The sequence below is a fragment of the Pseudomyrmex gracilis genome, unplaced genomic scaffold (assembly GCF_002006095.1).
Source record: "Pseudomyrmex gracilis isolate BER0280 unplaced genomic scaffold, ASM200609v1 scaffold_56, whole genome shotgun sequence".
NCBI lineage: Eukaryota > Metazoa > Arthropoda > Insecta > Hymenoptera > Formicidae > Pseudomyrmex > Pseudomyrmex gracilis.
Window position 1 is genome coordinate 661,848 of NW_018020640.1, and position 16,942 is coordinate 678,789.

General features: G+C 39.0%; 3 protein-coding genes and 1 long non-coding RNA gene across 8 annotated transcripts; 2 read left to right on the forward strand and 2 right to left on the reverse strand.

Annotated features, from left to right (window-relative positions):
* Window positions 1-284: 284 nt before the first annotated feature.
* Window positions 285-12,701, reverse strand: LOC109853930 (receptor-type tyrosine-protein phosphatase N2). Of its 4 annotated transcripts, none has more exons than XM_020426510.1 (19): window positions 11,371-12,701; window positions 9,913-10,015; window positions 6,943-6,996; window positions 6,679-6,739; window positions 6,281-6,412; window positions 6,027-6,096; window positions 5,747-5,853; window positions 4,733-5,601; window positions 4,480-4,629; window positions 4,351-4,376; window positions 4,108-4,269; window positions 3,813-3,939; window positions 3,626-3,693; window positions 3,169-3,552; window positions 2,868-3,089; window positions 2,619-2,624; window positions 1,573-1,937; window positions 1,432-1,485; window positions 285-1,337 (listed from the first exon to the last, which is right to left on the reverse strand). In XM_020426510.1, exons 2-19 carry the CDS (start codon window positions 10,004-10,006, stop codon window positions 1,067-1,069), a joined length of 3,222 nt encoding a protein of 1,073 aa, XP_020282099.1. In that variant the 5' UTR covers window positions 10,007-10,015; window positions 11,371-12,701; the 3' UTR covers window positions 285-1,066. The 4 variants fall into 4 exon arrangements, with proteins under 4 accessions (XP_020282099.1, XP_020282101.1, XP_020282102.1 ...); XM_020426512.1 differs by having other exon boundaries at window positions 10,549-12,701; XM_020426513.1 differs by lacking the exon at window positions 2,619-2,624.
* LOC109853934 lies at window positions 1,722-9,914 on the forward strand. Its single transcript, XR_002250165.1, has 3 exons — window positions 1,722-1,809; window positions 7,639-8,078; window positions 8,152-9,914. It is a non-coding gene; the product is annotated as an uncharacterized LOC109853934 (long non-coding RNA).
* Window positions 12,702-12,814: 113 nt separating the features above from the next.
* LOC109853932 (60S ribosomal protein L27-like) lies at window positions 12,815-13,948 on the forward strand. Of its 2 annotated transcripts, none has more exons than XM_020426515.1 (4): window positions 12,815-12,880; window positions 13,263-13,495; window positions 13,642-13,778; window positions 13,864-13,948. In XM_020426515.1, the coding sequence occupies exons 2-4, from the start codon at window positions 13,277-13,279 to the stop codon at window positions 13,910-13,912; spliced, it is 405 nt and encodes a 134-aa protein (XP_020282104.1). In that variant the 5' UTR covers window positions 12,815-12,880; window positions 13,263-13,276; the 3' UTR covers window positions 13,913-13,948. The 2 variants fall into 2 exon arrangements, with proteins under 2 accessions (XP_020282104.1, XP_020282105.1); XM_020426516.1 differs by lacking the exon at window positions 12,815-12,880 and adding an exon at window positions 12,913-13,063.
* Window positions 13,941-16,492, reverse strand: LOC109853931 (dynactin subunit 2). The gene is made up of 9 exons (XM_020426514.1): window positions 16,280-16,492; window positions 16,112-16,183; window positions 15,897-16,036; window positions 15,713-15,824; window positions 15,461-15,615; window positions 15,135-15,378; window positions 14,882-15,058; window positions 14,695-14,797; window positions 13,941-14,608 (listed from the first exon to the last, which is right to left on the reverse strand). Exons 1-9 carry the CDS (start codon window positions 16,313-16,315, stop codon window positions 14,430-14,432), a joined length of 1,218 nt encoding a protein of 405 aa, XP_020282103.1. The 5' UTR covers window positions 16,316-16,492; the 3' UTR covers window positions 13,941-14,429.
* Between the last annotated feature and the right edge of the window lie 450 nt (window positions 16,493-16,942).

A 16,942-nucleotide genomic window follows, 5' to 3' on the forward strand; every position in this document is an offset into this window, starting at 1 on the left:
TATAAGTAGACTCTACTAGTATAAAATGTCCCGTCGTATCACCGATCGATCGCACAGTATGGTAACTGCCTAGAGTTCAGTCGTTTGATATATATATATATATATATATATATATATGTTATATATATGCCTCGAGAATATAGCGATCTCTTTGTTTGTCTGTCTGTTCTTCACAGGTACTTGACCCTTGAAATAGGCCGCGTCTGAATGAGCAGAAAAAAAAAAAAAAAAAAAAAAAAAACATAATCAGTCGCCTGATCTATTGATGAGCAGAAAAAAAAAAAAAAAAAAAAAAAAAAATACGTATGCACACGATCATGTCGACGTAACAAAACGATAACACCACCTTATTATAGATAGTATAGCACTAAAGAAAAAAACGATTATATGCATCACATTTATACTGCAAGCTGCCTTAACATATATACGTTCTAGTCTGACTTTTTTTTATCTTCCCTTAATACGTTTCGTACTTAAAACTGTATTCTCTCTATCTATCTATCTCTCTCTCTCTTTCATTATATGACTAGATTTTTTTTTTTTTTTCTTAGAAGTTTAAGTCGATTATTGTTTTCTCACGTTTTAAGAGAAATACAGTTGAAATATAAAAGAAGAAGCTTAAGATCGATGCGTTCTATGAAACTAATCAGGCGAAAGTGTTAGTCGGGAAGTACATTGGAGCGTGTAGAAAATTCAAACGAAATCAATTGATTCTCATTCTTTACTCCGGTAGGATGTAACATCGCGGTAAACAGCTAGCGAAAGTATTTGACTCCTTTTTCCCTCGTAACCCGAAAATCGAAATCAATATGCATATCCTCGGTCGCGACTTTAATCCTGGAGAGTACGAAATGATCGACCAACATAAACATACTATCAGAACTCCCGCACGCACGTTGCAATAACAAAGAATCATCTCTTTGAAAGTTTGCTTTTTTGATAATTCATATCTTTCAAATCATATGAAGTTTGTGTGTGCACAAAAATACAAGGGAACGAAAATTTTAAGTTCTTCAGACCTTTCGTGCTGTTCAGGGTTGAATTCGCGTCACGGCCAGAGTGGCTCTCACTGTTCCGATTTGCTGGGCGGGGAGGAATCGCTCGCTGCGGCGTTCTTGTCGGCGGCCGGTACAGGCAGAGCCTTGAGGATCGCGTGAACCTCTTCCGCCACCGCCATCAGAACAAACTCGAACTGCTGCTTCGTAGCGACCATGCCGGGCCTCTGATCCCTGATGTGCTCGAGAGTAGCGGCAATGTCGATCTCCTTCGCTCCCTTCGCCATGCGGTTCAGGACCATGTCGATCAAACAGTATGTACCGGTACGTCCAGCTCCGTCACTTTTGCAACACACGATTAAATATATTGAATATAAGAATGCGCAAACTGCGAATAAATAATATCAACTATATTGTATATATAAAATATACTGACTTGCAATGCACGACTATGGGACACGATCTTCCGCGGTAAGACTTATTAACTTTTCTGGAATGAGAAAGATGAGCGAATTACATATTTCTTTTCTTAATTGAATTCCTGAAACACTTCAATTACAGCGCAATTAAAATTCACCTTCGGAACTCGAGCAGAGCCTTCGTGGAATACGGAACGCCGTTCTCCGGCCAGGACAGGAAGTGGAATTGCGTGACGGTTCGGGTCTCGGAAGTGCGCAGATTCTTCAGATAGAAAGAGCGCACCAAGTAGTCGTCGCACCAGAAGTGCTCCGACACCAGATGCACCTCGTAGATATGATAGAGTTCCGATCCTTCCTCCGGCCAGTAGCGATGGCACATAGAACGGCCTTCCTCGGTGAGTCGTGTCAGCATCACAATCACCACGCTGCCTTGTTCCCATATCATTTGCCAGAAATCAGCCGTGGTCAGCGGTAACGGACCCTGCGTGGCTATGTAAGCCGGATTCCGGGGGTCGTGATCCGTCTGTAACGAACGAGCGACATTGTAGATAAGGTAAAAGTTCTTGAGAGAAAAATTCGATAAACAATTCTTTACTCGTAAACGTACATTCGCGTGTATATTAGATTGATCGATTCCGTCTTGTTTTTAATTTTCTCTTTCTTTTAGTTTTGTTTAACATCAAAATGTTTCGATCAATCTAATCAATATTCGTTTCTGTTTCTTAGAAATTTAAGATTTTTCCTTCACGAATATATACAACGTGTTTATTGCAAGATACTTTACGCTCTACTACAGCAATATAAAGCTGTATAAAATACTGCGCAACTAAAATCTCGCTCTGTTTCATTGCGTTGACACGTTCGAGACTTGCTTTTCCGTTCCGGAGTTTGCATTTTTTTAATCACACGGTTTATACACACATCGGATGATTGTGATATGCGGTGATACATCGCTAAAAACTGTGCGCTTAAAAATACACAAAGACTTGCTTGTCGCGATAAAGCATGCTGTAATAAAAGTATATGTTCACTGTGTTACAAATTACGATGCACTACAAAAATATAAGCGTGTCAGCCTTGTAAATTGCGTCGAGAAAACACTAAGTATATATCTCTCATCTTTTTTACAAACGATCTTTTTTTTTTTTTTATTTTATTTTTACAAACGATCAACTTGTTTGGCATGCCGTCGGCTGTGACTTACCGGCTTCTACGCGATGCGGCAGCCAGAAAATCGAATGTCGTACGTATTTCAGCAACGTTAACGTGAAAACGAAAATACATTTATTTTATTTTACAAACAAATCGCCTTTTACACAGAACTTGCGCAAATATTGGAACAATCGAAAAATTTTGTTACAACCGTTAAAGACTATATATTCGATACATCTCGTGTATTGAATATACTGGTGTTTGGATGTAAGTGATGTAATATCGTGATATAAAAACTTACGATCGTAGAAGCGTTTATGTAATCGGAATTGTGAGCGTTCGCGAGGTCGTTCAGGACAACTCGGGAATGATCGTAGGGGATCACTGAACGGGGACGATTCAGCTCGATATTCTCGTCATTCATCGCGACTTCAGTGAACGATGGATCTGCGCGGCAGGCGCATATAGCGGCCCATTCCTGATCCAGGCGGTCCTTGTTCTTTAGATGATCCTCCATGTAACTCTGTAAACACAATTTCGATGTACGTCCTTTTTTATAACACATACATCGATTACCGTAAAGAATTGTATCTTGAACTTACGAGAACCATGTGACCGGTTGATATATCCATGTTCGAGATAGTGGGTTCTTCGCTCCAGGAAGATGTGCTGGAGCGATTGGAGGAAGCGTTGTTCGGTTCTTGTTCGCGCGACAGGCTCGTGATGCGCGGCGACTCCACTTTCTCATTCGGTTGCTTCGCCTGCATCCTCGCTCGGCACAGGTCCTGATAGTCCTTGGACGCTTCCGGATCCGGAGTAGTCAGTCCGACGAGTTTCGCCCGATATTTTGCGGTACGGCGTGCGATTATCAGCGTGACCACCGCGCAACCGATCGCGGCCGCGACCCCGCAGGCCACCAACGCCCTGAACAAGCTGGAACTCATGCCATCCTCCCAGGTTATTTCCAGGATAGGCGGTAATTTAGTCTGCGGAAGAATATTCGCGTTCGATTTGGTAAACAGTAAGATAACACATTTAAGAAAGATTTGTTGTCGATACCTTGTCGCCTATTCCCGCTTTGAGAACTTTCACTCCCATTTCCTTTTGTAATTGGTCGCGTATCTCACCTAACATACAACACATCTTATTGCATCGAAAAAAAAAAAACAAATACGCTTTAATTTTTTTTTACATTTATATAATTCATTTTGTAAATAAAAATGCGCGGCACTTTCAAGTTGTATACCAATTTTGTGGATGATGTCGGTGGAATTGTAATTCTTGTCGTTCCCGACGACCTTAAACGTAACTTCCGCGCGTCCCACTCGTACGTCTGTTAAGGTTCCGGCGGGTAGCTCTAAAAGCTTCTCCACCTGAAAATTTAACGAGATTCCCTATTGAGTTTACCGTACTTACATATAGTAAGTAGAGTTTAATATTTTCTTCAAACTTTAAAGTTAAGTTTCAAATTTTCTTGTGTGTGAAACATTTATATACTTTGACTTCAAACTGCTACTCGCTTTTTTTTTTTCCTAATCTACCTTGTCTACTACGTGTTCTCCTTCAGCCCATTTGCGAAACTCTTGCTTAAACTCGATGTAGACGTGGTCCAGATCAACGTTTTCGTAATTCTTTAGCGAATCGTCGTTCTCCTTGTTATTAACAGGTAAACTCTTCTTCATCGATAGTTCGTATTTCTCGTCCTTCAACATAACGGATTGATGAAGTAACAATGTAACGCTCTTTCCAATCTAATACAACAGCATCAACTTGGTTATACTTACGTCCTGAATGTCCTCCATGTAATAATCTTTGTCAACAGGCGCAGAAATATCATAAATCGTGAATTAATAAGAGTCGATTTAGGGTCGACAGAAATACATATATTGTAAAACGTATTTCTTCTCACTTACTGGGCGTAGGTTGGGTTTTAAACGCGTAATTATTCGTCGCGAACAACGGTCCGGGTTTCTTTACGTCTAGACGTTCTCTGCGTTTGAAGCCGGCCAATTCTCGTCGCCACAGAAGCTCGTCTAACACATCGTCGTAAGTTTCTGAAGTTTCTGCGTCGGATGTATTATATATATATAGATATATCTTATTATTTGTTGCGCAAATATATTAAATATCGATCTAACAGAATTCATCTCGGAATTACGAACTCACCACCGCTTCTGTCGAGTGCAGATTTCGAAGGTTGTACGACTCCACCCTCGGTGTACATTCTGTCTGCCTTCGTAGAAACGTCAGATTTCTCGATCTTCACCGAATCCCCGTCGTCAATCGCTTCGCCGTCATAGTCGAGATCATCTTTATGGTCGCGTCCGATCACCATGTCCTTCGTGTTGTCCGTTGTCGTATAATCGTTAATAAAATCGAACAATGATTGCCGGTGTTTGTATCTCCGGGCCAACGTTCTCTCATCCTCCTCGTCCGCGTCGTCGGGCGAAGTGTCATAATCGTTAATAAAATCGAGCAGTGATTGCCGATATTTGTATCTCCGGGCCAACGTTCTCTCATCCTCCTCGTCCGCGTTGTCGGACGAAGCGTCGAGTGCAGATTTTTTCGTGTTGTCCGTTGTCGTATAATCGTTAATAAAATCGAGCAGTGATTGCCGGTGTTTGTATCTCCGGGCCAACGTTCTCTCATCCTTCTCGTCCGCGTCGTCGGACGAAGTGGACTTCAGCAGCGTGTAACTCGATGAGTTTTCATTCGGTAAGAATTCGAGCTTGTCGTCGTAAAGATTCTTATTGTTGTTCTCCGGCAATTTCTTGTTCCTCGAAGTGTCTTCGTACGACTCGACGTCGTCGTTTCTGTAATCGTCGATGAAGCTGTAGCGACGTGTTCTGGGCAGATACAACTGCTGGCCCGTATTGCTCAACGATCTTCCGTGCTCGCCTTCGTATCTCTCGTCGTTGATCGAAGCGCGATCGTTCTTGACATCGCGCCAATTCGCGTATCTCTGTCTGTAAACGCGATCGATGGATTCCCGGTTGTACGGCAACGCTTGCGGTAAATGTAAACCGCTCGGAAACCTGTAAGTAGAATCAGATGAAACAATTCTTAACACAAGTCTCTCTCCGTGAATGTAATTTAATTTTGAAAAAAATTGTATTTTGTAATTTCTCTTTCCGTTTTCTTCTGTGACTAATCAGTTTCTCTTTCAGCAAGAGAACGTACTTGTCTTTGATATCCTGATGATACAGAGTATCGGCCAAATTGCTCTTGGGTAATGCCTTCTCCTTGTCAGCGGATATTCTCAGTATGGCAACTGCCGGGATCGACACCTGCGAAAAAAGGATTTCGATATCGAGAGACGAAATCTTGTATATTTCTACAACAAGATAATGTGATGTCAGTCCAGTCGCGTATTGTCTGTCTGAAAATCTACACATCTGTGATAGATGCGAACGGGAAAAAGATATGTTCGATCTAGATATTATATGATTTATGCTCTGACCTGGTTGCGTTCGTCGAGACGTGGTATCTTCAGCCGTTCGCAAAGACGAAGATCGTACATGCCGTTCGGTCTGAAAAGCATCAAACAAGTTGCGTTTCTTTTCGTTTTTTTTTTTTTTTTTTCTTTACGCTTTTCATATCGCGCGAAAGAGTCTTACGAATAATGAATTCTGTCGTTCTCTCAATTGACTTTTCATACTGATATCAATTTCTCGACTGTGTATATTAGCTAATTTGCAAATGAATGCGACATACCCACGCCGAACATTGCGTAACGATGTTTGCATAATACATTGCGTGAAGGGATGCTTCCACTTGTAACCAGCAGATTCGAGTCTTTCTAGTTGCAGTCTTAATACCTCCAATTCGCTAGCATCGAGAGTGTATCTGACGGACAATAAAAGTATATTACACAACGCGATAGCGCATCGATTACGCGCCGATGGGAGAACGCTAAAAACGTTAATGCGTGGATATACGATAACGAAGACGGATAAAGGAAGACGAGCGAAGTAGTGAGACCGTTTGATGACCCGGCGATAAAATTAACCGATCGGGGTGTGAGAATCCGAAACTTTTCTCTTTCGTTTCAGATAACATCAATTGCATAACGAAGTCTGTACCTATATAATATTATTTATATCGTGACTTACTGATACAAATTGCCGTTCTCTAAATTCACGTAACGTGGTATACATTTTCCGAACGCCCGATCTGAAAAACAAATGTCAATATGTAGCGCACGGAGAAGTAAAGTTTTTTTTTTAAATATCTGATATATATTAACAATTAGATTTTATATGTATATCCGTCTCTCTGTGCACGTACAGCGAGAGAAAAAAAAAGCCACAATTAAAGAGGAAACTTTTATTATATTACTAACTCAATGTTTTTAATTAAAATTAAATTGCATTTACCGTTGAAGCATCTTTCCGTTTCCACGTTGCACACATTCTCGCTAAATAGACATCCTGGAAATAGAAACGATTATACACCCTGTGAGAGTTGAAATTGTTTTGTGCGTTATACGCTGGTCGAATAATTCGAGCTTGATAAATCGAGTAGCGAGTTTGCTACATGTACGGAATTTATACAATAGGTTCGCCGCATCAGACTAATGCAGATCGCGTGCGTGTGTGTGTGTGTGTGTGTGTGTGTGTGTGCGCGCATACGGTGTTATATCGCGCAAATATTTTGACACAGTTGTGCAATCTGTGATTTGACCCTCTCGGGAAGCGAAAGCGTGAAATAATCGACCGATCAATTCACGAAATATATGTGCGCACGCACACACATGTCGCATCCCCAGGACCTTGTCGAAAATCCAAGATAAGAGCAAAGTTGTTATCAGATTGTCGAAAATAACTTTGGTTTAACGTCGTTAAATAAATGAACGTGTTGACATTCGTCTCCCGAGAAAAGAAAAAATTCTCTCCCCGAACCGAATGAAACTTTATTGTCCTCTTTTTGTGAAAGAATTATTTGGATCGCGTGTTAAATTTTTATATATTGTCACAATATTTTTTCACCGCGTTCAATTCTGTTCCGACCAAAAGTTTTTCTTTTGAATTACACTTTTTATCTTTTATCTTTTTTTTTTTTTTCTGATGCAGGACAATTATTGGAGGCGAAGTGCGTAAACACGAAGCGACGGAATGTCGCTTGTGTATGAAATCGACGATACACATCGTCGATCCACGCACAAACAAGCAAGCACGCAACAACCAAAATCGCATCAAAATGAATATGTATGTAAGAACAGCGAGATACACGTGGACGAGGCGGCAGGAAGAGCCGCAAGAGGGATCGCATAATGAATAAGTCGAGGTTCGAGGGTGAAAACAAGATAGATAAGGATTACGCGACATAACTGATAAAAGAGCGAGATGGAGACGGTGAGAAGGAGAGAGAAAGACATTTATACGCGCGCGCGATAGAGAGATCTCGAAGTTTGCGAAGGCGTAGCTGCGTGGGATGAACGGCTCGATAACTCTCGAGCTGCTGTCGTGGGTGAAAATCGAACATCTCCCTTCTCTTCTGCATATTTATGCACGTACGTATGTGTGTAAGAAAAAGTTTCTTTTGCTATTTACTGATTTGGATGATATAAAATATATTTGTTGAAGGTTGTCGATGAGTTCAAGATCACATCAAGTGATTAGATGCATTTAAATGATTCACGGAAGATCCGATCCGCGGATCACAGAGAGACGCGAAATGTTCTCTTCGTGGTTGTCTCGCTAATGAAAAAAAAGCGATAGCCATAATTGCGAGATTTGTGACGAGGTTCTATAGCCCAGCTGTGGCTTATCAGCCGTGAGTAAACTTGCACAGCGCAGCGCTCGCACAGCGAGGAGAACCGTGATAACGGATAACGCGAAATCGATGTGACACGATCCTTTAATCCCGATTCTCGTAAAACTACGCCGGAAACAATAAGATCGTGAAAAGCTCCTCGATGACGTCAAGACCAGGTGATGGATATTGCCGTGTCGGGAATAGTTTTGCTGGATACTGGTTTAAGGAGAGTTTGAGTCGCGCTAATATCATAGCGTCAAAACTTTCTCCATTCTTATCTAACACCCCGCCGGCGTACTCTAAATTGACCGACGGAAGTTTTAACGCAATTAATTAGCTCTTAGGTCCCATACAAGTAATTGACAACTCTCTCGAGTTGTTTGTACATAGGCGCGTAACATTGCAAGAGCGCGAATTGTGTTTTCCTCTTAATTACGTAGCGTCGTTCAATTTTTCTTTCATAATGTCACACGATATCATTGCGATCTCGTTGTTCGTAAACGTGAATATAATTTTCTTTGCGTGTAACAACAGTCAGAGACATAATAGTAAGGTGTTTTTTGCTTGCTATACGTCTTCCTTCTCTTTGCGTTGTTAATCAATAAGTGCACTTTCACGAATGTGACCAAACAGCATGGCACTTATAGAAATATACAACGCAGTTGGCCTAATGGGGCGTCAACCATTAACGAACGCGATCGATGTTAACACTTTGATATGAGCACTCGCATATTGCGAACAGAAATATTGATTGAAAACGAAGATAAGATTTTCTGATTATACATTTCTAGAGAATTATTTATTAAAATTTATGAGAGAGAGAGAAAGAGAGAGACTCTTAAGCTTTTTATTTTACAAAGATATTTGAAAAAAAAAATCTAAAAATCATTTTTTTACTTTGCGACCTAACTTGAAGTTTATTTACGAACATAAATGTGTGCGGATGAGCGATTTCCATGAAATGTTAATGCGATATTGAGTGAGTCCGCGTGATAATTCTCTCAGAATGTCGTTACATCTGTTGTAGAATCTATCTCTCATCTCCCTTTGTTTCTTATCTTCGCGTGCACTGCTCACGCACAAAGAGTTACTGCTTGATCGGGCGTTTTATAACAGATGGTTCGTAATGAAACATATCGAGTGGAACGCTCTTCATCGTAAAAAACTTCATATTTCCTATCTCTTTATAAGCCTCTCGCTTATCGGCTCTGAAAAAAGAGAGTTAACTTAAAGTTCATCCGAGTATTAATTTCAAAGAGAGAGGAGCAGAGCTACGTCTAGTCTCCAGAAGTTTCACGTAGAACGTCATAACCCGAGAGACCTTATTTCATTCGAGAAAACACGTTTGTAATTCCGACGAACAGAGACGACGCTGTTTCGCAATTTTTCTGAGAGAAGAAAAAAAAAAGAAAACGGAGCTCCCGCATTGTGAAGTGAGAAAATACCGATTTGAACGTCTTCTTATATCGCAGATATCGCGTGACAAAATATATATTGTCAGTTTTAGAATAAATTGCGCGCTCGAGAATTGAGACGCAAACGCGTCGTTGTCCGCGCGCTCACACGGAATAACATTTAATCACACTCACCGACATTGCCGTCAGCTAGAACGACGACGTGATGGAGGATGCAAAGCACCAACAGCTCCCCCAGACCTCCCCGCCACCACCGTTTACGGCCCATAGATGTTCCCTGCAATTGTGAATCCACTTTACGTGTCACTTTCCTGTGTGCTCTCTCAGACGTCTGTGACAATATATGATTTTATGCGCCCTCGGGACATCCGCCGCGGAAAATACCAATATAAAATCATGACATCAGAGATCTTCGCGAACAACTAACCGAGATCAGGGTGTGTGTTTTGCGAATTTTTTTTTTTTTTTTTTTTTGTATTCAATTTAAATTATTAGCAAATTATTACTTCGCGTTACACATTTTCCCGATGTGTATGTACTTCTATTTTTATATTCTCACGGCAAAACATCGCGCCAAGCGTGTGTATATATAAGGGTTTCAGTTTGTAGGCTATTCATCGTGAGTGGAAGGCAGCCGCAGTCGGTCTTCTGCGGCGATAGTTTCTAGAGTTCGTGTAAGTACTATTCCGGGTGCATCGCCCCCCCGGAGTGCAGTGCCCGTGTGCTTGTGGATCGAATGCGGATTCAACAGAAAAGCTAGTGCATCCACAGTACATACAAATCGCGCGACTTTCGAACAAATTGAATTACCCAAACTCTCGGACGCTACGAATGTCCAACAGCAATACGCTATACGTCGCTGATCCTTTCGCTTCTTCTATCCTTCGGTTTTTCCCGGTTATTCCGGATTTCGCCCTCGGAAACGTCCGCTCGTTACTGTTTTATATTTTGTAAAATGATATCGCGTACATCTCGACGCACACGTACACACATGTACATATATATGCACACAGTCGAGAGAGCATCAGGTTGTAGTCGCGTTCATTCTTCCCCGTAAACGAATGAACGTTCCTTTGAAAGCCTGCGCTATCCGGTTTCAATCCTCTTTCGCTTCCGCATTTTATCCTCGGATATATGATAAAAACGCGGTGCGCACTGCGGTAATTTCCACCCCGATCTGTATTAAACATTGAGAGATTTATCTTGCTTACCGTGAAGTTCACCTTTGACGTAAATATGTAAAAAAATGCGCACACCTAATCACGTTTTGTTTAATCAAAATGTAAATGTATTTAAGTGTAGCAGCGTCCTATTTGTCGAGCTAGTTAGATAAAAAGCGAGCTTTCGTGAATATTAAGATGTTACATTAACAAACGTGATCGCAATCTTGATTTTGAAAACTATATACTGGAAAAACTCTTTTCAAAATATTGAAATTAAAAAAAAAAAAAAAAAAAACATTTCCACGAGTCAACACAGAAATTTAAAAAAAGTTACGTAAATTACTAAATTTCTGCCATTAAAAATTTAAATACGGGAAAAGAGGGTGAGAAGGAGGGATGGAGAAAGAGAGCGAGCAAAAGAGAGAGACATGTTGTGGGTGGAATGAGCAAAATTTGTGTCTGTACTCACCTGGGCGTGACGCAGGTGATTCAATTTTTTCACACCCTGCAGCACATCCTATCGCTTATCGTCACGTAAAAAACACCGTTGTCAGTATTTTTAAGCTTTGCTTCGCGAGCAAATGATCACCACTCGGCGAATTCGAGCGCAATTTCCTGGACCATGTTCCCGTGGGCGGTCGCCGGTTCCGCCGCAGCGATGACACTGACTGGAGAGCAAAAGGTAGGCAGGACAATGAGGAGGAGGAGAAGAGGAGAAGGTACAACAGGCGGCGGCGGCGGCGGCGGCGGCGAGCAGAGCGTGCGTCGTCGGATTTTGAAATCGATTGCACCACCGCGCTGTTGGGTAGCGGGCCAACGTAACGCGAGGGTGACAGAGACGGGGACAGAAGATGTACAACATCATTAAGGACGATGAGATGAGAGGACTTATCGAGTAAACGTAAATTGTCACGTCCCTCGAAATACTAGAGACAAATGAACGGGGGTTTAACCCTCGGAGGATAAACAGAGCGTGTATTAATCACACTGGTTTAATCATTAGAAAGCGGGAAAGAGAGAGAAATAGAGAGAGAGACAGACTTGATGACGCGGCAGACATGGCCAACAACAAAATTAACTTTATTTTAATATGTGTAAATCTTATGTTGTTTAGAATTTCCTTTTTTTTTTAAAGAAATTTATAAGAATTATATATTTTAGGATAAATATGCAGCATCGGGACAATCACACAACGGGAACAAAGATCACCTGGAACTTGTTCGCGTTGCGCGATTAGAAGGGCTTCGTATAGGGTGTGATATCGATTAGGAAACACTTGTTGCGAACGATGTAAAGGCGCGCGAGGCAATGTGGCTCAGGATATCTCTAGGAAATGGAAACGAGAATTGGAAGATTTATGCTGCTTCTTAATGGAAGTCGAGAGAGAAGGTGGGAAAGATCATTAATTGAAAAAGTAATAACGAAGAGGAATAGTAACAAATTGTTTGCAAAAAAACTTATCTCCTCGACGGGAAAAGGAGTTGCATAACCAGTCCGACGGAGGTTGCAAATTTTTCATTTTCTTAACAAGTAAACTTGTTTATATTTCAAACAACACAAAACGTTTTTCGTGAATCATTGTATATAAAATTTGAGCAAAATGTTGAATTTTCATTATCTCACAAGTCCTTACGCTATTACAACGAAATAGTTTCAAAATGTTCTGCCATATAATTACGATTCTTTGAAAAAATGAATCGGGGGGGTTTCTCTCATTTGTTCATAATTTCTCAATACCTATACACACGTATATGTAATAAATAATATTATCGAAATGCGAGAGATAAGAGAAATGTATATTTATTAATTTACATATATTAAAATAAATAAATCGTACAATTATATTCATTTTATGCGTAGAAAAAAATTTGTCCATTTGAATATATGTTCGCAATCACCATATTGTTTCTTTCGCATCTCGTGACGAAATCGGACACGTGAGGTTAGGTCCTTTTCACGCCAAGTAGGCAACGAGCGAGGTGTGTCATGCTGACTGCTACTGTGAATTTATTCACAAAACTTGAAAATTTTTAAAAATTTTCCCCTCTATTTGCGTCGCATTCGTATAATTAATGCGCGGAGTGATTTTTGTTCGGACGTTAATACAATTATTTATGTCTTCGAAAAATTTATACACGATTACACAAAGTTAACCTGTCAGGGTATTAATAACCGATTTTTTTTTTTATGTGTTAATTTTACATGATTTCTGACGTTATACGACTCCGATATTTGAAAATAAATGGTTTATTGAAAAAAACAAAACAACGAAAAAAAATGTTTCTTATTGTACAATAACTTAGCGATGTTTCTTAATCCTTTCAATCCTTCCTGTAATCGCTGTTATTTCTCTCTTTTCAGCACGGTATTTCAGGATGGTGAAGATTATGAAAACAGGAAAAGTCGTATTGGTCCTGAGCGGCCGATACGCGGGTAGAAAAGCACTTGTATTGCGCAATTACGACGACGGTACCACGGAAAAACCATACGGACACGCCATGGTCGCTGGCATTGATCGCTATCCCCGGAAAGTTCACAAAAGAATGGGAAAAGCGAAGTTGCACAAGCGTTCCAAGATTAAACCGTTTATCAAGGTAGATTTCTTAAATTTCTTCTTTGCAAATTCTTGAACGTCTCTTATTGATGAAACAAACTTTAGTTAAAACTCTGACATTTCAAACTTTGATCGGTCTCTTTTATGTCTCTTTTCTACTTATAAAATCGTCATATAAATTTTTAGATTTTAAATTACAATCACTTAATGCCAACAAGATATACGGTAGATTTACAATTAGAGAAAGTAGCTCCTAAAGACCTTAAGGACCCAATGAAACGCAAGAAGTTTCGTTTTCAGACGCGCGTTAAATTTGAGGAGAGGTATGTGTGATATGACAATTTTGTCACCGGTGTGTTAGAAAAGTTATTCTCATAATTAATATTCAATTCTACTTCTTGCTTGCAGATATAAAAATGGTAAAAACAAGTGGTTTTTCCAAAAGTTAAGATTCTAATTGCTTTTAAATAAAGGACCAATATAAAAGATAAAACAAAATAGAAAAATCATTTTTTCCCATCACATTATCCTGTGAGATGTCCTAAACACTTTTTTGTTTGTCATTATTTGTTTTTAAGTTAAATTTATTTAATAATTATTCCAAAATTGTTTATACATCCACACATATAATCCATGATGTTTATCGAAACTTAGTGTTTCTTTCTATAATGAAATTTTATTTTATCTTAATTCATATGTTTCGTATATGAAGTTTACATGTTGTCTTATATATCAAAGCTGTTTTTCAGTAGGCTCTTATTTTAATGACTATGCATTGTATTAGATAAATATTGCGTTTGAAAAATGTTGAAATATATGAAAGTGTTTTTTTTTTTGCAAGAAAGTAGAACTTACAAATTATATCATAAACAATAATTTAATATAATACGTACGATTTTACATGCTCCGTAAGTTATCTTAGAAAATAGTTTAGCGATGCCCTCGTAATCAGATTACCACGTTCTTTATTTCGATCACTTCTTCAGTTTCTTCATACGTTCATCAAGCGTCGCTATATTACTCTTTATAATCTCGAAGTTCGAGGCGAAACTTTCTTGCACTCCTTTCAACAAAGACTTGTTGCCTTCGAGTGCCGATGAAATTTCCCCTTGCAATTCTTCTAATCTTACCAAAGATTTGCTAAAAGTAGCAGCTGAAAAACACCGTTAACATTACAAACACCATTATTTCAGAAATAATATCTCTCTTTTCGCTCTTTAATTCGGTAAATAATCTTACCTTGTTGATGAATATCGTTCAGTGCCAACAATCTTTCTACCGTCTGTGGTAATATTTGCGATATAGCGTCTGTTTTTTTCATTATTTCATACATCTCTGAAACCTGTCAAAAGATTTGCACATGCATGTTACGTTCGAAACAGTATTGATTTTAATATTTAATATATACGATAAAAGAAAAAATCACCTTATGTTCTTGTTCCGAGTCTTGCTCTGTCGCAGCTTTCTTTTGAGCGATGGTGTCCATTCGATAAATCAAATTGCCTAATCTTGTTTCAATGGTATCCAACTGATTAACATCTAATAACGCGGCCTTTGCTTCTAACTGTTGCACAGCTTCCATGATACCTTGACATTTAAGGTTCTGTGAAAGAAAAAAAACAGAAAAACACTGAAATATGTTTAAAAGACAAACGCAAGCGAATAATTATGATTCCTACCTGTGAAAATTTGGAAAGTTTATCATTACTTGTGCCTACGAGATTCTCTAAGCAGCAAAGTCTTTGTTCGAGTTGCGCGATTCTAGCGGCTTCCTGCATTCGCGCCTTTTCCGGTAAGTACATCATCTGATACTTTAAGACACCAGATTCATCTGATGCATCATCTGTCATTTTATTCTCTGACGACGATTTGGATGAAGGCACGCTGGTTTGCTTGAACAATTCTATTTGTGATATTAATTGTCTAAAAAATTAAAATATATTTTAGTTTCGTAAGAGAAAATAATTTATTCCAATATGTGTAACAAAAGTTTTAAATGCCGTACTTGAGCGTAGTGCCTTGCGGATCAGATAAAGTCGCGACAACATCCGGTGCCAGACATTCTTCTAACTTTAGGGAAACCAATTGCTTTTCTATTTGTTGTGCTTGAGAAATAAGGTCACTCGCAGTTTTGATTTCTTTTTCATCCTTGGATTTCTCCTGTATACATTTAATACACACACATATATATATATGTATACTATTACATCTAGTTTGTTTCATTATCTAGAAATCAATCTTGTGTCAAACAACTCACCTTCAGCTCGTTCACCTCTTCAAACAACTCTTTAACCTCACATTGCAATCGTTGATATTTTTGAAGAGGAGTTTCCTTCTCGCCTTCGCCAACGAGCTCCCAATCTCCGAATCTGGAAATGTTTATAATTTATATTCTATATGTATATAAAATTTTATCGCGCATATTTCAAAAAGGTTTGTACTTGTATCCTGTCCTCGGCTTAGCCGATAGACTATCTGAGAAATCAACCGGCTTTCCAACGATTTGTTTACCCTTAAATTTATTGAACGCCTCCTTAGCGCTGATATGTAACTGTTCCACACAGGAGCCATCGGGTTCGTCCTAAAAAAAAAAAATTTTAAAGCAAATCATTAAGCATTCGGATATCACATGTGCAGTGCACAGGAGTGCGAGTACCTCGCAATACATCCGCATTTGTTCCGATTCCGGTAAATCGCTCGTCTCGTAAACATCGAGCTGATCATACGCCTGCAATGTGTGTTTCAGCACATAAATAACAATACATTGTACATGTAATTTTTATAATAATAAAGTGATGAGTAAAATAACGTGTGAAAAACTTACAATTCCGGGTAAGTCGGCGTATTTAGGATCCGCCATTGTTCGCAAAAGAATTTTACAAAATATTACAACTGTGTCTTTTGCGATAAAATTTGTTTGCGTCTTTGACAACCAACAGATGATCTCACGTTAACACGGACTACCGTTCTACTTGGCAATCATAGGGCGAGTCTACAACAATCGTTTATTGCAAGTTGCAGATAACAGATGTCGTGGAATTGATCGAGCGCATTGGTGAATTTGACTGATCATATGATTGGTTAATTCCGTTGAATTAATTTAGATTTGTATGAGAGAGAAAGAAATATATCTGATATTAGTCTAAGGAGAAAATTTATAATATTTCAAAATGTAATACAAAACACATTACAGCAAATTTTCGCTTACATTAACAAAAGTCGAAACGTATAAACGCACCTTGAAATGGGAACATGTTATATTAGATTTCTTATTAATGCAGAATAAAAGAAAGAAAGAAAATAATAAAATAAGAATATAATAAATATATAATTGTATAATTGTACACTAAATTTTATATGCGAGAAAAGTTTATATGCGTTTGTTACTTTTTTAAAAATAATTTTTATATGAAATTTTTGTGTTTCAGAAATTTATATATATATATATATATATATCAGTTTTCTCTCTCCCTCTCTCTTATATACC